Source organism: Eurosta solidaginis, chromosome 4, assembly GCF_040869045.1.
Source record: "Eurosta solidaginis isolate ZX-2024a chromosome 4, ASM4086904v1, whole genome shotgun sequence".
NCBI lineage: Eukaryota > Metazoa > Arthropoda > Insecta > Diptera > Tephritidae > Eurosta > Eurosta solidaginis.
This window is the reverse complement of record NC_090322.1, coordinates 219,480,509-219,494,411: the sequence shown is the minus strand read 5'-3', so window position 1 is coordinate 219,494,411 and position 13,903 is coordinate 219,480,509. Positions and strand designations below refer to the sequence as shown.

At 37.6% G+C, this 13,903-nt stretch overlaps 1 protein-coding gene across 1 annotated transcript in view; it reads left to right on the top strand.

Moving 5' to 3' along the window:
- Positions 1–313: 313 nt before the first annotated feature.
- Positions 314–13,903, top strand: part of Lim1 (LIM homeobox 1) — a 330,680-nt gene continuing 317,090 nt past the window's right edge. The window contains exon 1 of the mRNA XM_067784810.1: positions 314–550. Coding sequence (XP_067640911.1) covers positions 508–550 — 43 coding nt within the window. The 5' untranslated portion in view covers positions 314–507. The remainder of the gene's footprint in view (positions 551–13,903) is intronic.

Below are 13,903 nucleotides of genomic sequence, written 5' to 3'. Positions count from 1 at the left end.
GCACGCTATTCTACTAAGGTCCCGCTACAATCGCATTATAACAAATAGCAACAAGAATTGGCGCGTGTTTTGTAAAAAGTCATTGATGTATGTTAGTGTGTGCGTGTTCGCGCCAATGTGTATTATATGTGTGATATTTTTTATGTAATAATTTACATACACAGTGTTTTTAGTGTAATCGCCGTCGGCAATAATTTAATTTAAAACAAAAGTGTAACTACTTATGTATAACTTTATTGTCACTTAACTGCAACAACAACAAGGTATAAGAATAACGCGCGCTCCACGAAAATCAATTGTAACTGGAATAAACGCATTGCCGGCGGCGAGGGCAGCAACAACAAACGCCCAACCAATTTGCCTTGCCACGGCGGCGGCTTGTTAAGCGAAAGCTACAAAATTCTAACCGAATTATCGAAAACGCCCCTTAGGGCTGTCGCGCTGGCGTCATTTCTGGGCGACGGTTTTGCCGCGCTCGGTTCAAGAACACCATCGGTTAAGGATCTAATGGCGTTCGGATCGGTTTTACATAATAATCAACATAATATCGGTGAGTAGGGTGCAAATACATACTTCTTGATAATTAAAAATATTCGACTGCGTGCGTGTTTTGGTCGTTTGACCGTAGGAAAAGTTGCTCCTTAAGAAAAGTTGATATGTTCGAATAAAACTTGCGCATAAGTAACGTTTTCATCATTTTATGGGAATACAAATTTTAAAAGTTGTTATAAATTGGTCTTGGAATGTTTTATGCAGATTTACATTATCTACCTACTACTTGGGTGTGAGATATTGCGTAGGGATACAAATTCAAAAAGGCCCAGCCATTCCGTTTTCGCCTTTTCATTTCAGTGAACGTGCAGTGCCACCCTCGGCTCAGCTAAAGCATATTCGGGCTTTTTTGGTTGAACTGGAAATAAAATTAGGCCTCAAAGGTTACTCCTGGGCTCCCTTCTGGCGATTTTATGGAGTGGGGAAATGCAATGCTTCCCTGACCTGGGAAAGCTTTTGCACTTCCAACAGGAATCAGTGTGAATCAAACCTAAAAATTATGTTGTACATGGCTGGGTGCCCTTCAAAAACCAAAGAAAATTTAACGCAAAATTGCAAGCTAACGGGTTTGGAAAAAAAAAACAATGAAATAACGGAAAAATAAAATCACATGGCATCACGCAACACTGAAGTAGAAGTAAATATATAGAAATATAAGAGGGATACCCGGGCTAATGCAAGCAAAACTCAAAACCCAAAATCAATTTTGAAACTCCTATCTCGCAAAGAAGAGTCAAAACGGTCTAGCGTTAAATTACGTACAAATTTTAGAAAAAAAAAAATAGGCTAGTCCATTCACCGCTCTTCTCTTCTGGCAACACTGTGGACACATTCGGTTTTCTTCAGAATTCAGGCGGACAAGCAAGCTCATCATTGCCTATCGCTTAGGCAAGTTAGGTTGTCATTACTTAAAAAACTTTCATTGGTTCGTTTAAATCAAAACAAGTAGGATTCAACAGGTGTACACTTTGTAGACTGGGTTGGTTCATATGCGAAAAATAAAATAGTTTGCTAAAGTCTGCCACTAAATTTGAAGTTTATTCTGAAAGGGTCTTGGAAATTAAAATACAATTTTTTTGACAATTGCAAATACAGCCGAAATGTTTTGTATTGTAACTTGGTTAATTGGCATTCGATTTTTAGATGAGAAGCTGTAAATTTTTTTAAAATGTTCATTTAATTGGATCACTATAACCCAATTAGAATAAAACCCATAATCTGGGCTGCATTTGCAAGAATAAAAAAATATTAAAAATAAAATTCCCCATAGCATCTCAATATACTAAGCTTCCAATTTAGGGGCGGAGTTTTGCTACTTTTTTTCGATCCAGTCCAATATCCAATTTTCATACCCAACGTGAATTGGACACAAGGGTATTATATCTTTGGCCGGATAACGGTAGTACGTAATGGCATAAAGGAATCGAGATAAATTAAAACTTCCTTATATAAAAATTATCAGCGTCGAAAGTTTTTTGATTGAACTATGTCCGTCCGTCTTTTAGCGGGAAAACTTTAGTAAAAATTGAGATATTTTTATGAAATTTGGTATACTAGCTTATCTTGACCCAGAATATATTGGTATTGAAAATGGGCGTAATCGAACGATAGCCATGCCCACTTCTTCGATATCGACAATTTCGAAAAATGGAAAAAAATGAAATAATTTAATACCAAAGGCTGATAATGTAAAGAAAACTTTGATGAAAGGGTTGACTTTTTGACGAAAAAGAGAAATTTGTTAAAATTTTGGAAAATGAGCGTGGCACCGCACACATCGATAGAAGAAGAAATCTTTAAAATTTTTAAGCCATAAATCAAAAGCCGTTAAAGATAGCTTGATAAAATTTGGAACGGACTTTGTCCCTACTATTGACGAAAAATAAAAATTTGGGTGAAATATATAGAGACGAACAGCAATAGAAGGTGTCAAACTGGGGATAGGTAATTCGCCGCATTACCTGTCTGGAGATTATCAAAGAAAAACGTTGTTTTAGTTAAAATTTCACAAAGAGTACGAGTTACAAAATTTTTAAATTGCGATTAATATGTCAAAATAAAACTTTATAGAGTTAAATTTGGCGAATTTGAAGTTAAATTTCCCACCTTCCGCAATTCGTTCTATTGATGGGCCTTTCTGCTTCGGCCGCGGCGGCGTGCACTCTATTATATACCGGCGGCTGCGGCGTGGCCGGCGCGACGACAAAGTGATCGGCGTAAACCTCTGAATTGAATGGCTGGATTTCAGAGTATCATATTGTCCACAAATAATGAATATGGAAACATATTGCTGACGCCAATGGTATTTTTGACGATATGGAACAATATCATTAACTTGCGGATCAGTATTTGGGAGTCTTGTAAAGCGAATACTAAATAAAAATAATATTTACAAAGGTTTTTTTATATGTATTTAAGGAAGTCAGTCGACGGTTCGGCCATTTCGGAAATATCCGCGGTTTTTGCCTCAAAATCTCGTGGATCGTTCAAAAAATTGCGAAAGTAGCTCCTGGCGGAGAGGGACGACGTCGCCACAATTTCTATAAATCATTTATGGCTACATGCTGGTCACGCACAAAGGCGATTTACGGTTGCTATCAATTATCTACTAATAATCATAACTCTCGTGGCACAGTTTTAACGATTAGCATAAATGCTGGCTTATTGTTGATCGTGACAAAGGGAGCCAGCAGTTTTTTCGGCTGTTTTTAAGAGCTACAATTCCCGACGTGCGAACAGTAGCAATCCCGACCACCAGTCGCTACCACGCACCCTGGCTCTTATACCATATGCTATCACAGAAGCCATAGGACTGCGACTTCGAACTCATACCTTCGTCGACGTCACTTTCCTCGAAGCTCTAGGTGTAACTCCGAAGTCATTCTGACGGATGTTTTTGTCGCGCTATGCTTCCGAGTTACACAAAAAAAAACATCTTGAAACGTTAGGGAGTAACTATTCGGTCAAAGATGCCGCCCTCGAAATCATAAGCAGTCTAAGTGGATATCATTACGTAACTCATGGGTGAAAATCATATAATCCTTGGCGCATCTATATAAAAAAAAGTTTAGAAATTTAGACCAAAATTTGCAGACGTTTGTGTTCGATACATTGACCTCAATAGTCTTCGTTTCCGGCCATATGATATAAGAGCTCATTATGGATGACCGCCTTCAGTTTTCAGACTTCAGTTCGACTATCCCCTACCTTTGGGTAGTAGAACACCCGGTAATTTGGTCGACTGTCTTGAGAAAGCCCTAGCTTAACCACTTTGAGTGTTCTTACGAAGGACAACGCCTGACCTGGTTTAAAAATGTGCCTACGTATTCACATTTGTAACTGGAGCCGTCACGTGTAGGTCGTATTTAAACATGTTTGATAGGCTATATCTAATGTGATTCACTCCAAGGGACTAGTTGGGGATAGGGCCGCCAACTTTAGGAATATACTTGGGTGTTGAATGATGATGTGTGAAAATCAAAATTAAGATTTCAGACACTACTTTATAGTTAAGCAAATAAAGTGATTTTTCAAATCCTTCTCATACGTGTTGAAGATTAGAAAGTGTTAAATTTCGCAATTGGATGTTTATAACTGGCAGTGATGCGCATCCCTTGATCCCCTTTCGACCATATCGGACCAATTTTCGAGATGAACAATAAATGGCCTAGACAGTCTTAAAAGAGTAGAAAATATAGCAACGCGCCGAACGCCGCCGCCGCCGCGCCGATATTTTTGACATTCGGCGGCGACGTGCGAAAAACGTCTCAAATCGGCGGAGGCGGCGGCGTTTATTGGCTTGTTTTACAGCATTAACACGCACCAAAGATGGCCAAGCTGGATCTATCGGCCACCTAGGGCGTGACCTAAGTTTATAGTGTTCGGCCACACGACTATGATGAGGTACAACTAGCTTTATCCAGCCTAAAAAACAACAAATCAGCGGGCTCTAATGGATTGCCTGCGGAGCTGATACAATATGGCTCTGAGGAGTAGTTAAAACGCCCTTCGTCAACATACTGATTGGGTCTTATTTTTACGGCTGTGACACACCTCCATCGCTAAGTTTCATAACAACAAATGCTACTTTCGACTAAGAAGACAATTTAGAAGTTCTCCCACGGCAAACGTGAAAGAAAGTGTTTGGTCGGATATCAATCAGTACTCGTACTAGTTGGACGGTCAAGTGTCGAATCATTCATGTCTTCTCATTCTGGCTTATCTTTTCGCAAAATAGATGTTTAGAATATGTAGAGCCATTCTATGCTAAAAATGTATTAGCACAGCTGCAACTACAACTCAAGTGAGAAATTCAAGGCGGTCGCCCAACTTAATGCAACAATTTCATTCCTGTCTAATTCTACATATACAAACTATTGATTTTCGAAATTCGAGCGCATTATCTTGTGAGGGTCATTCAAATATATTTCACCATAATAGAGTCCCAATTCAATGCAGACATATTTTAAATAATTTCTTCTGGATAGCAAATATTAACTAAATATTTAGAGAGTCAATCTGGGATGGTGGTTACGTTAGCTTAGGTTGAACTGGCCGCTCAATAAAGACCTCACATATACTGAATGTGTCTTTAGTGTTACCATAATTGGTTTGGCGACCAAACGGCAAAAGCCCAATTAGGTACCTTACTTACTTACTTAATTGGCCCTTAACCGTCTAAACGGTTATGGCCGGCCAACAAGGCGCGCCAGTCGCTCCTTGGCTCCGCCAACCGGCGCCAATTGGTCACACCAAGTGAGTTTAAATCGTTTTCCACCTGGTCCTTTCAACGGAGTGGGGGCCGCCCTCTACCTCTGCTTCCATAGGCGGGTTCCGATAGAAACACTTTCTTGGTCAGAGCATCATCATTAATTCGCATAACATGGCCTAGCCAGCGCAGCCGCTGCGTTTTAATCGCTGGACTATGTTGATGTCTGCGTATAGTTCGTACAGCTCATCATTAAATCTTCTTCGGTACTCACATACTAGCATGGACCAATTAGGTACCACAGGACTTATTTTACAGAATAAATCCGTCCTCTTGGCAAATATTAGAAGTTTTCTAAGACCTAGTTTAATCGCTGCCTCGAGGTTTGGCAACTCAGTCGCCCCTAATAGCCGGCGCATTGACCTCGCGTGCGCAGGACACGAACATAGAACGTGCTCAGATGTTTCTTTCTGTCTAACTTATAAACATACATATAACGCCAGAAAGTAATGTCTTTAGAGATTTGAACAACTTTGCGAGTCGCGCGTAATAGGATTTGCACATAATCGCTTCCGTTCACGTCTTCCCTGCTTGATGGATCATACGAAACTCCTGTTTCCGCTTGATTTCTCCCAAACGGTTTGGGATGTCTACGTCGTTTCATTGAGTGTTGCCCCCTCCTTTGCCAACTCATCGGCCTTTTTGCTACCTTTTCTGCCTTTATGACCGGGGACCTAGTATAGATGTATGGTCTGGCCTGGCGAAGTCTCGCCAATGCTTCTTTCCATTCCAGGGCGTAATGCTGATTATTTAATTGAATATTATTATTGAGTTATTTAATGATGCTTTTATGAACGGGTATATGCCAAAAAATGGATGTTAGATTTTTTTTTGATTTGTGACTTTTTTTGGGTTGAGTACCAACTTATATTCTTAAAACAGATAGCTGTCTGCACCATGCAGCTATCAGTATATTTATGAAAAAAAAAAAAAAAAAAAACACTAAAACAACAAAAAAGCATACAATCCACAATGCACCAACAACCAAAGGCAAATAAAACATCGAAATAAAACGAAAATTCTAAGCAAAACAAAAACAGTTACATTTGCAAAGCAAAAGTTCTTTAGAAAAGTTTTTTTTTTAACTTTTGAACTTGGTTTTTAGTTTAACAACATTTTTCGTCGCCGCTTCGTCCCGGGCATTGGCGTTTTGCGCAATTCTCAAACTGTCAAATGCGGCGTGTGTTGTTTTATATTTTTATTTCTCATTATGCTCTTGTTGTTCTTGGAGTTTAGTACTTTCGTTCTTCTTAAGCAAATGGTGTATTCAGCGTTGTTGAATTTGTTGTTTATTGTATATTTTGCTGTTTTATGCAGTTCTTTGCAAACTTTGTTGAGTCTTAAATAAGTTTTTGGCAAATAAATCCACACAAATGGTCGAAGAAGTTTCGACAGATTTACGATTGAACTCAAAATAGTTGTATAAGTGTATGTATGTTTGTAAAACGCTCATATTCGAGGGTTTTTTCTATAACACTAAAGAACATTGAAACTTATGAATGAAATAATGCAGCAATTCTCCCAGTCTAGGAAACGTAGAAAATATTCCTCGTTTTCTGGACCAAATATACAAAACTCAGAGATTGCACCCTTTTACGCAATTAATTTTCTTTCCATGTGATCCTTCATTTAGCGTCAAAAGTTAAATATAAAATATATATATTTAACGCATTCAAAAAGTTTAGAAAACTACCGCACAAAGAAATTTTTTTTTTGTTTTGTTCAGTCCCAACCTGCTCATCATACTTATAAATTTTTTATTCAAGTATAGGTACATGGGTTTGAGTGTAGAAATTGTAGAAACCGTAGAAAATTTTTAATAAATGTATCTTGTTGTATTGAGAACACCCCCAAATATTTTTTAAACTATTTTTCGTGCTTGTTAAAAGCTTTAAATTCTGTGTGTAAAACAGTCGTTTTTGAGTTTTCTTTGTTTGGAGTGTTTTTGTATTCAAGAATTACTAAGTTTGCTACTTTAAACGACTAATATTTGCAAAACTTTTGGACAAAAGGGAAGGTTAAAAGTCCCGCTGGATAATCTTCGCCTTTTAAACTAGCAAGAGCACAAAAATAAAGTGCTAGTTTTGACAGCCATAAAATGAAATTGGTAGTTTTTATACGAAGTTTTCAAGTTGCTATTCTGAGTAAGAATTTTCAATTGTTTAATGCTACATTGACACTATACCAAACTCATCATTTTGAGCTAAAGATTCCAAATGCGACGAATTTCTCTATTCGCATTGCGTTCCTGAAATGACGCATTTTATCGAATTTCATCGCATTTGGCCGGCAAAAGCGATTCACACAAAATGGGTAAACAAGGTATCATAAATATATTACTGTACCAGAGTTTTAGATAGCAGTTTTCACTATTTTTTAAAGCCAAACTGACAATTCCACCAAGAACTTCTTTGTATTTTTGATATTCTATTCTTTTTTATCGTACTATTGCTTAATCAATTGCGTCAGTTCATTTTCTTGCGATGGATTGATGTCCTGGCAAATGCCCTGGAATAAGGTTTATATAAACCGTTCTCAAATGAGTCATTTGGAAATATACATTTGAGGCTAGTGTAAATGTGGTATTAGTTTTCGCAAGGCACGTCGATTCAAGGTTGGTTTGGGCCCAAATTTTACCACTTGTAGAGGACTTTGTTCAAAGTGTTTTAATGCTGAATTTTTATGTTATTGTGGGTGGTTCTAGCAGCTATTGCCCATATCTGTAATAGTGTAGGTTTTTTATGACAAAATATACTAATGCGCTGTACTTTGTCCGGTCCCAAGTTTATCTATTAATTCTGTTGTGCTAGTTATTGCATACCCGTTCCCTAGCTCTAGTGTATCCTTCAATATTGTTTGTTAGACAGTTTATAAGATGGCGGCAATTTAAAATTTATTATGAGTGTCATTGGAGTGTCCGGCTTGTGGATTTTTGGTAGTGCAATCAATGGGGGAGTCTATGGGTTCCTTTGGATTAATGTATGTATATGTCATGTTTGTATCTGATATATTTCTTACATTTTTTAAAGCCAATTTAATTAGTTTCTGATATTCTGATGCTCTCTCTCTTATTCTACTACATTTTATATCTTCAATGATTTTTTCATTTTTGTTATATACTCATCTTTTAATATTATTCTTATATTCCATGTTTGCACATTGCTAAAACGATATAGAAAAAGAGTCGACGATAAACTTTCAAGAAAGTTCTCTCAGAAAATGTTTGCACAAAGAATATGAGAGAACTCTGAGTATAAAAAATATTATTTTAGCTACCTACATGCTGCCATGTCTGTTTTAAAGTACTCATACAAATTTAAACTGCTTCACCAACTCTTCGAGTCCTGCGAGACCCAACGAGGTTTCCAGGCTACAGACAAGTCGACTCTTTAGCTTCATATGCGTTTTGAAAAATGACGCTTAGTAGAACATAAACAGATTTAATTGTGCTTCAAATCTCAGATTTCATTGCTCTCAAAAAACTTAACAGTAACACCAACAACACAAACCAATCTTTCGACTTAGTTCTATAACAAAAAAAAAGTTGTTAAATGCTCCCAATAGCATGTGGTCACTTGCATGCAACATAAAGCAACAGTGCAATGCTGCGGTGGCAACAAAAATATTAGTTAATTTATTAAAAGTAGTAAATTTAAGTACAAAATAAACGTGATGAGCTGGGAACCTGAAAAAATCAGAAGAGTCAGACACTGGTAGCGAACCCGGGCACACAGCCAGGCAAGCAGTCAGGCATTGAGCCGTAAACGGTAAAATTTTATATTTTTCAACTGAAAAATTGCCCAAGAAATCGACGAAGAGTAAAGGTGAAAGTGGTAAATTCATAAGCTGAGCTGATGGTTGTTAAGGAGCCGCGAAGGAGTTATAAGAAACAGTAGTGTTGGAAGCAGAGTAAAAACAAAACTAACAAAAATTTTAGCAGTTATAACACAATGCCAACAAAGTTAAAAGTTTTGTTTTGTTAATGGCAAAACCACCTTCCGTGAAAATATGAGTAAAGTGCTTAAATTTGTTGTTGTTGGTTCGTGTGTTTTTTGGATGTTTTGTGAGAAGTGTGAGAATAAATGCATTTTTAATGTCATACTAAGTAATGTTCTAGCTGCAGCTGATGTAGCGGCTGACTAGCAATGGTCCAATTGATGGGCCGTGACTTTGCAATTTCGGAACAACAGTTGCAGCAAACAATAAATGTGCCTTTTGCAATTGTTCCAATTGCTGCCACACGTATTTGCAACAAAAAGGGGCAGCATTGATTGTTGGCAAAAGTGCATATAGATCAACTTACAAATGTACATACGTATGTATGTATACGTAGAAGACCTTTTAGGTGCAATTCATTGTTTTGTAAGTGAATGCTGGCGAAGGTGTGTTGACTCATAATTGTTGCCACATTAAACTTGTTGGCTTACAGCATTGCCGTAAAACACGTTTTGACACCTACGGCGCTACACACAATTCAACAATTCATACGGGCTGCATTGCATTGCAATCCATTGGTAGCATGGAATAAGCGACGTGCAGCATGTCATCACCATCACGTAATACATGTACTTCAGGGACGGATGCAGAAATTTATTTTCGGTGGAAAGTTTAATTCTAGCAGGATGGCAAGAGATTTAGCTCAAGAAGCTATATACATTTTATACCTAAAAAAAAAAAAAAATAATAAAAACACTCATCTAAAATGAGGAAAACATATTTTAAACAAAATTTCTTTAATTTGAAAAATTCATTTTAATAAGTAAGAACCATCTCCAAGATACGATGATATATCTCATCAAATAAACAATTCGAAAAATTCAAGTTCCGAGTGAAAAATAAAACTCAAAAAATAATTATGTGTTATTTAGCGATTTTCCAATAAAACTTATAACTGTTAGGAGCCCCGGCTATCACCGAATTTTACAACAGCCCTTTTAGTCAATGATGATTCTTTTTTTGCTACTCAAATTTTTTCAATGTCAATGCAGTTTTTGGGGGTACAGTCCCCAAGAACATCTCCTCTACCGATACTATATGAGTATATATAATGTAGGTCCAATTGTTGCTTAAATTTATGAGTGGCAGTGTTGTAAAAGATTTGCTTCACAAAACAGAACAGACACAGTTGGTTCAGCAATCCAGTTATAACTGCCTAGTGCAGCAAGTGCGGAGGATTTTGTTTTGCATAATTTTTCTGACATTTCTATTGCACTTACCGCTGCTTCTCTCAGTAGCTGCGACTAGCTTTTGTAATGTGTTCCGACAAGCCTTGTGTACGCAGCCGTGTAACGCATACGTTGACTGGCTGTATTACTTACCTAGCGCTGAGGGATTATGCCAAATGCGCAATGCCATGGTGTTGACAGCTTTAATGCGATATGACAGAAACAGACAGCAGCGAGTAACTGTCAGTTGCTGGTCAGACAGTGCAAGTGTCAATTCATTTATATATTCAATGTGCATTCGACGATTTTAGATTGAGTTGGATATGGTAGAGGGATCTCCGACTAAGCTGCTACTTTGATTTTATAGGAAATCAGGCTCTCTTTGTTATATACAGACGAAATATTGTGGGCTAAAGGAACTTTAGGGGTATATTCCAATGGGTTAAAGGGGTTTCCTGCATTAGGCGCGCCTGTCGTAGGACTTGACCGACGGTCACAGACCTAGAAGGTTCGACGTAGTCATATTAAAGTGTTCCCGAGATGGTCAGGCTAGTACCTTAACGGTCTTGACGTTCGGAACTTACAGAATCAATGTCAGACAAAGAACCATCATCATCGATCATACCTCCGAAGATCTTCGGGAAGTGCCTTTATCGCTACAAGAAGAAGAAGAAAACCTTAGCGTTTATTAGGCGGTGGGATGAAGAGTTCAACCACCCTCATATTTCCATAACCTTGTTTATCCTGTTAGCAAAACCTATTGAAGCCCACAGTGAAACGGCTGATTGTACCTTATCAGTGCGGCTTCAGACCTGGTAAGTCTATCTACCATCGAAAAGATTTTCACAATGCGCCAAATCTTGGAAAAAGCCCGCGAAAAAAGAATCGACACACATCACCTCTTCGTCGAGTTTAAAGCCGCCCTTGACAGCACAAAAGGAGCTGCCGCTATGTCTGAATTTGGTTTCCCCGCAAAACTTATACGGCTGTGCAAAATGGCGTTGAGCAACACCACCAGCTCAGTCAGAATTGGGAAGGACCTCTCCGAGCCGTTCGAAACTAAACGAGGTTTCAGACCCCCTATCGTGCGATTTCTTTAATTTGATGTTGGGCAAAATTAATAGCAATTACTGGCATATGCTGATGACATTGATATCATCGGCCTAAACACTCGAGCCGTTAATTCTGCTTACTCCAAACTGGAAAAAGAAGCGGTAAAGATGGGGATTGGTGTGATCAATTGGCGCCGGTTGGCAGAGAGAAGGAGCAACTGGAGTGCCTCGTTGGGCGGCCATAACCGTTTAAACGGTTAAGCGCCAATTAAGTAAGTAAGTAAGTAAAACCTATTTTAAAGTATATTTCAGTCGTATTGAACGTTATTAGGTTCACTCTGATAAATTGGAGTCTACCTGCGCTATAAACTCTGAGAGTAATATGTGGTTGAGTGGTGAAATTAACCAAAGGACTGGTACGTAGTTCTTTTGTGTTAACTAAGACATCTTCAAACACTTTTCTTATGCACATGTAGATCAAATGTGATATGTACGAAACTTTCCCTGGTTTGGCCAGAATTTTAAAAAGCGTTGCGCTCATTTTGAACCTCTGACCCGCTCTACCTAGTTTAAAAGCATATATATTTATTGCCTTAAACTATTGAAACAAAAATTTGGGCTACTTGGCTACGTGTCATTTTCAGCCTCACACGTAGTGCATACTCAATAATTTAGCACTCAATAAAATACGAAACGAGTATAAAACTAATTATGTATGCTATTGCCTGCACGTTGAGAATTTTTAAAAACGAAAAATTTTCTTTATAAATTCTAGCCTATCAAAAACCTTCTACGATGGTGCTTGGAAATCCATCCATCCCGACATTATCAACAATACAATTCTGAATTTATGTGTTTTTGAAATATACTGCTAAAATTTGGATAGCGGTTATATTTTGAAGTTCTATTAGACATTTGTCGGAATCGACCGGATGGGACCTCTATAGCATATACATTAGGCCGGGTCGATTTGTGGGGAGGCAAAAAAATCGCCCATTGCTCTGTGAAAATCATATTCTAGAGATCAAAATAAGAAACTTTGCCGAAGGAACCATACCTCTAAAACGAATTCTGATGTCCCCCCCCTTTAGGTCGAAGGGGAAAATTTTGAAAAATCCCACCTTGAAATGCCTATGTTTTTTCTTTTTGGAGTTTATTTTTCTCTTTAGAAATTGATTTAGTCAGAACATATGTAAATGAAAAAATGAATTTAACTTAGTAATAGAAAAGAAATTAAAAAAATTATTAGAAATTAGCGTTTTTACAACCCCCTTTTAAAGCCAAGGCATCACTGTGATACAATTGCAGATCGTAAAATTGCTTGTGTTGTTTTTTTTTTTTACGCCACCACAAGACACAACAGGACGAATTGAAATTGCCCCTACCCAAAAGTTCGACCCAAAGGTGGGGACATCAGAATTCGTTTTAGAGGTATGGTTCCTTCGGCAAAGTTTCTTATTTTGATCCCTAGAATACGATTTTCACAGAGCAATGAGCGATTTTTAAATCGACCCGCCCTAATATACATATATCCAGTACAACCGGATATATATTCCTCATTTGAGTCACCATATCGTCTGAAAAAATCGTCAAGATCGGTCATATGTAATATATATACAAGCAATTGTTCGAGTAAGATGGTTTTCGTCATTACTGCTCCTGATGCGTAGATATATATGGCACACACAGTGGACTGAAAAGGAAGTAAAAAGCGGTTACATATATCATACATTAAACATACTGATTGTTCAGATTAGAGATTCATTGTCACAGCTATCCTGTGTAGACAGCTAAAACTGTGAACCTTTGTGTTAGGATTACTAAGTCAATGATTTATTTGAGATTTATCGAAAATGTTACTTACCGTTCTCCTTATAATATGTATCCAGCTGATTACTTAGTTATTACGAATTTTTAAAATTTGATTAGGTAAGGCCCACTTGCAGAACGGCAAGTTAATTTTTTAGCTCAGATTTAATTAAAAAAATGTGTCAAAAATTTACGAGTTTAACCCCTTATGTCAAGTTAACTCTGAGTTAAAAAAGATTACTTGCCGTTCTGCAAGTGGGCCTTATTGTTCAGTTCCATTCATGAAAGGTATAATGTCGTAGGCAGAGCTGAAGGCAGTCCAGTGCATACTTGTTTATTATTATTTTAATGTCTAAGTAATAGCCTTTACTATTCGATGGCCTTGAGCAGAAGGTTAAACGAAATTTGTTCCTTGACTTTGCTTCGGTAAAGAACAACAGCAAAAAAAAAAATAACAAAAGTTAGCATTTTCACACCAATTATGGTGTTGCTAAAGTTAGGAGCAAGTGCTGACCTCTGTTCTTTCTTTTCTCTATTTTAAATTCAACTCAAATCAA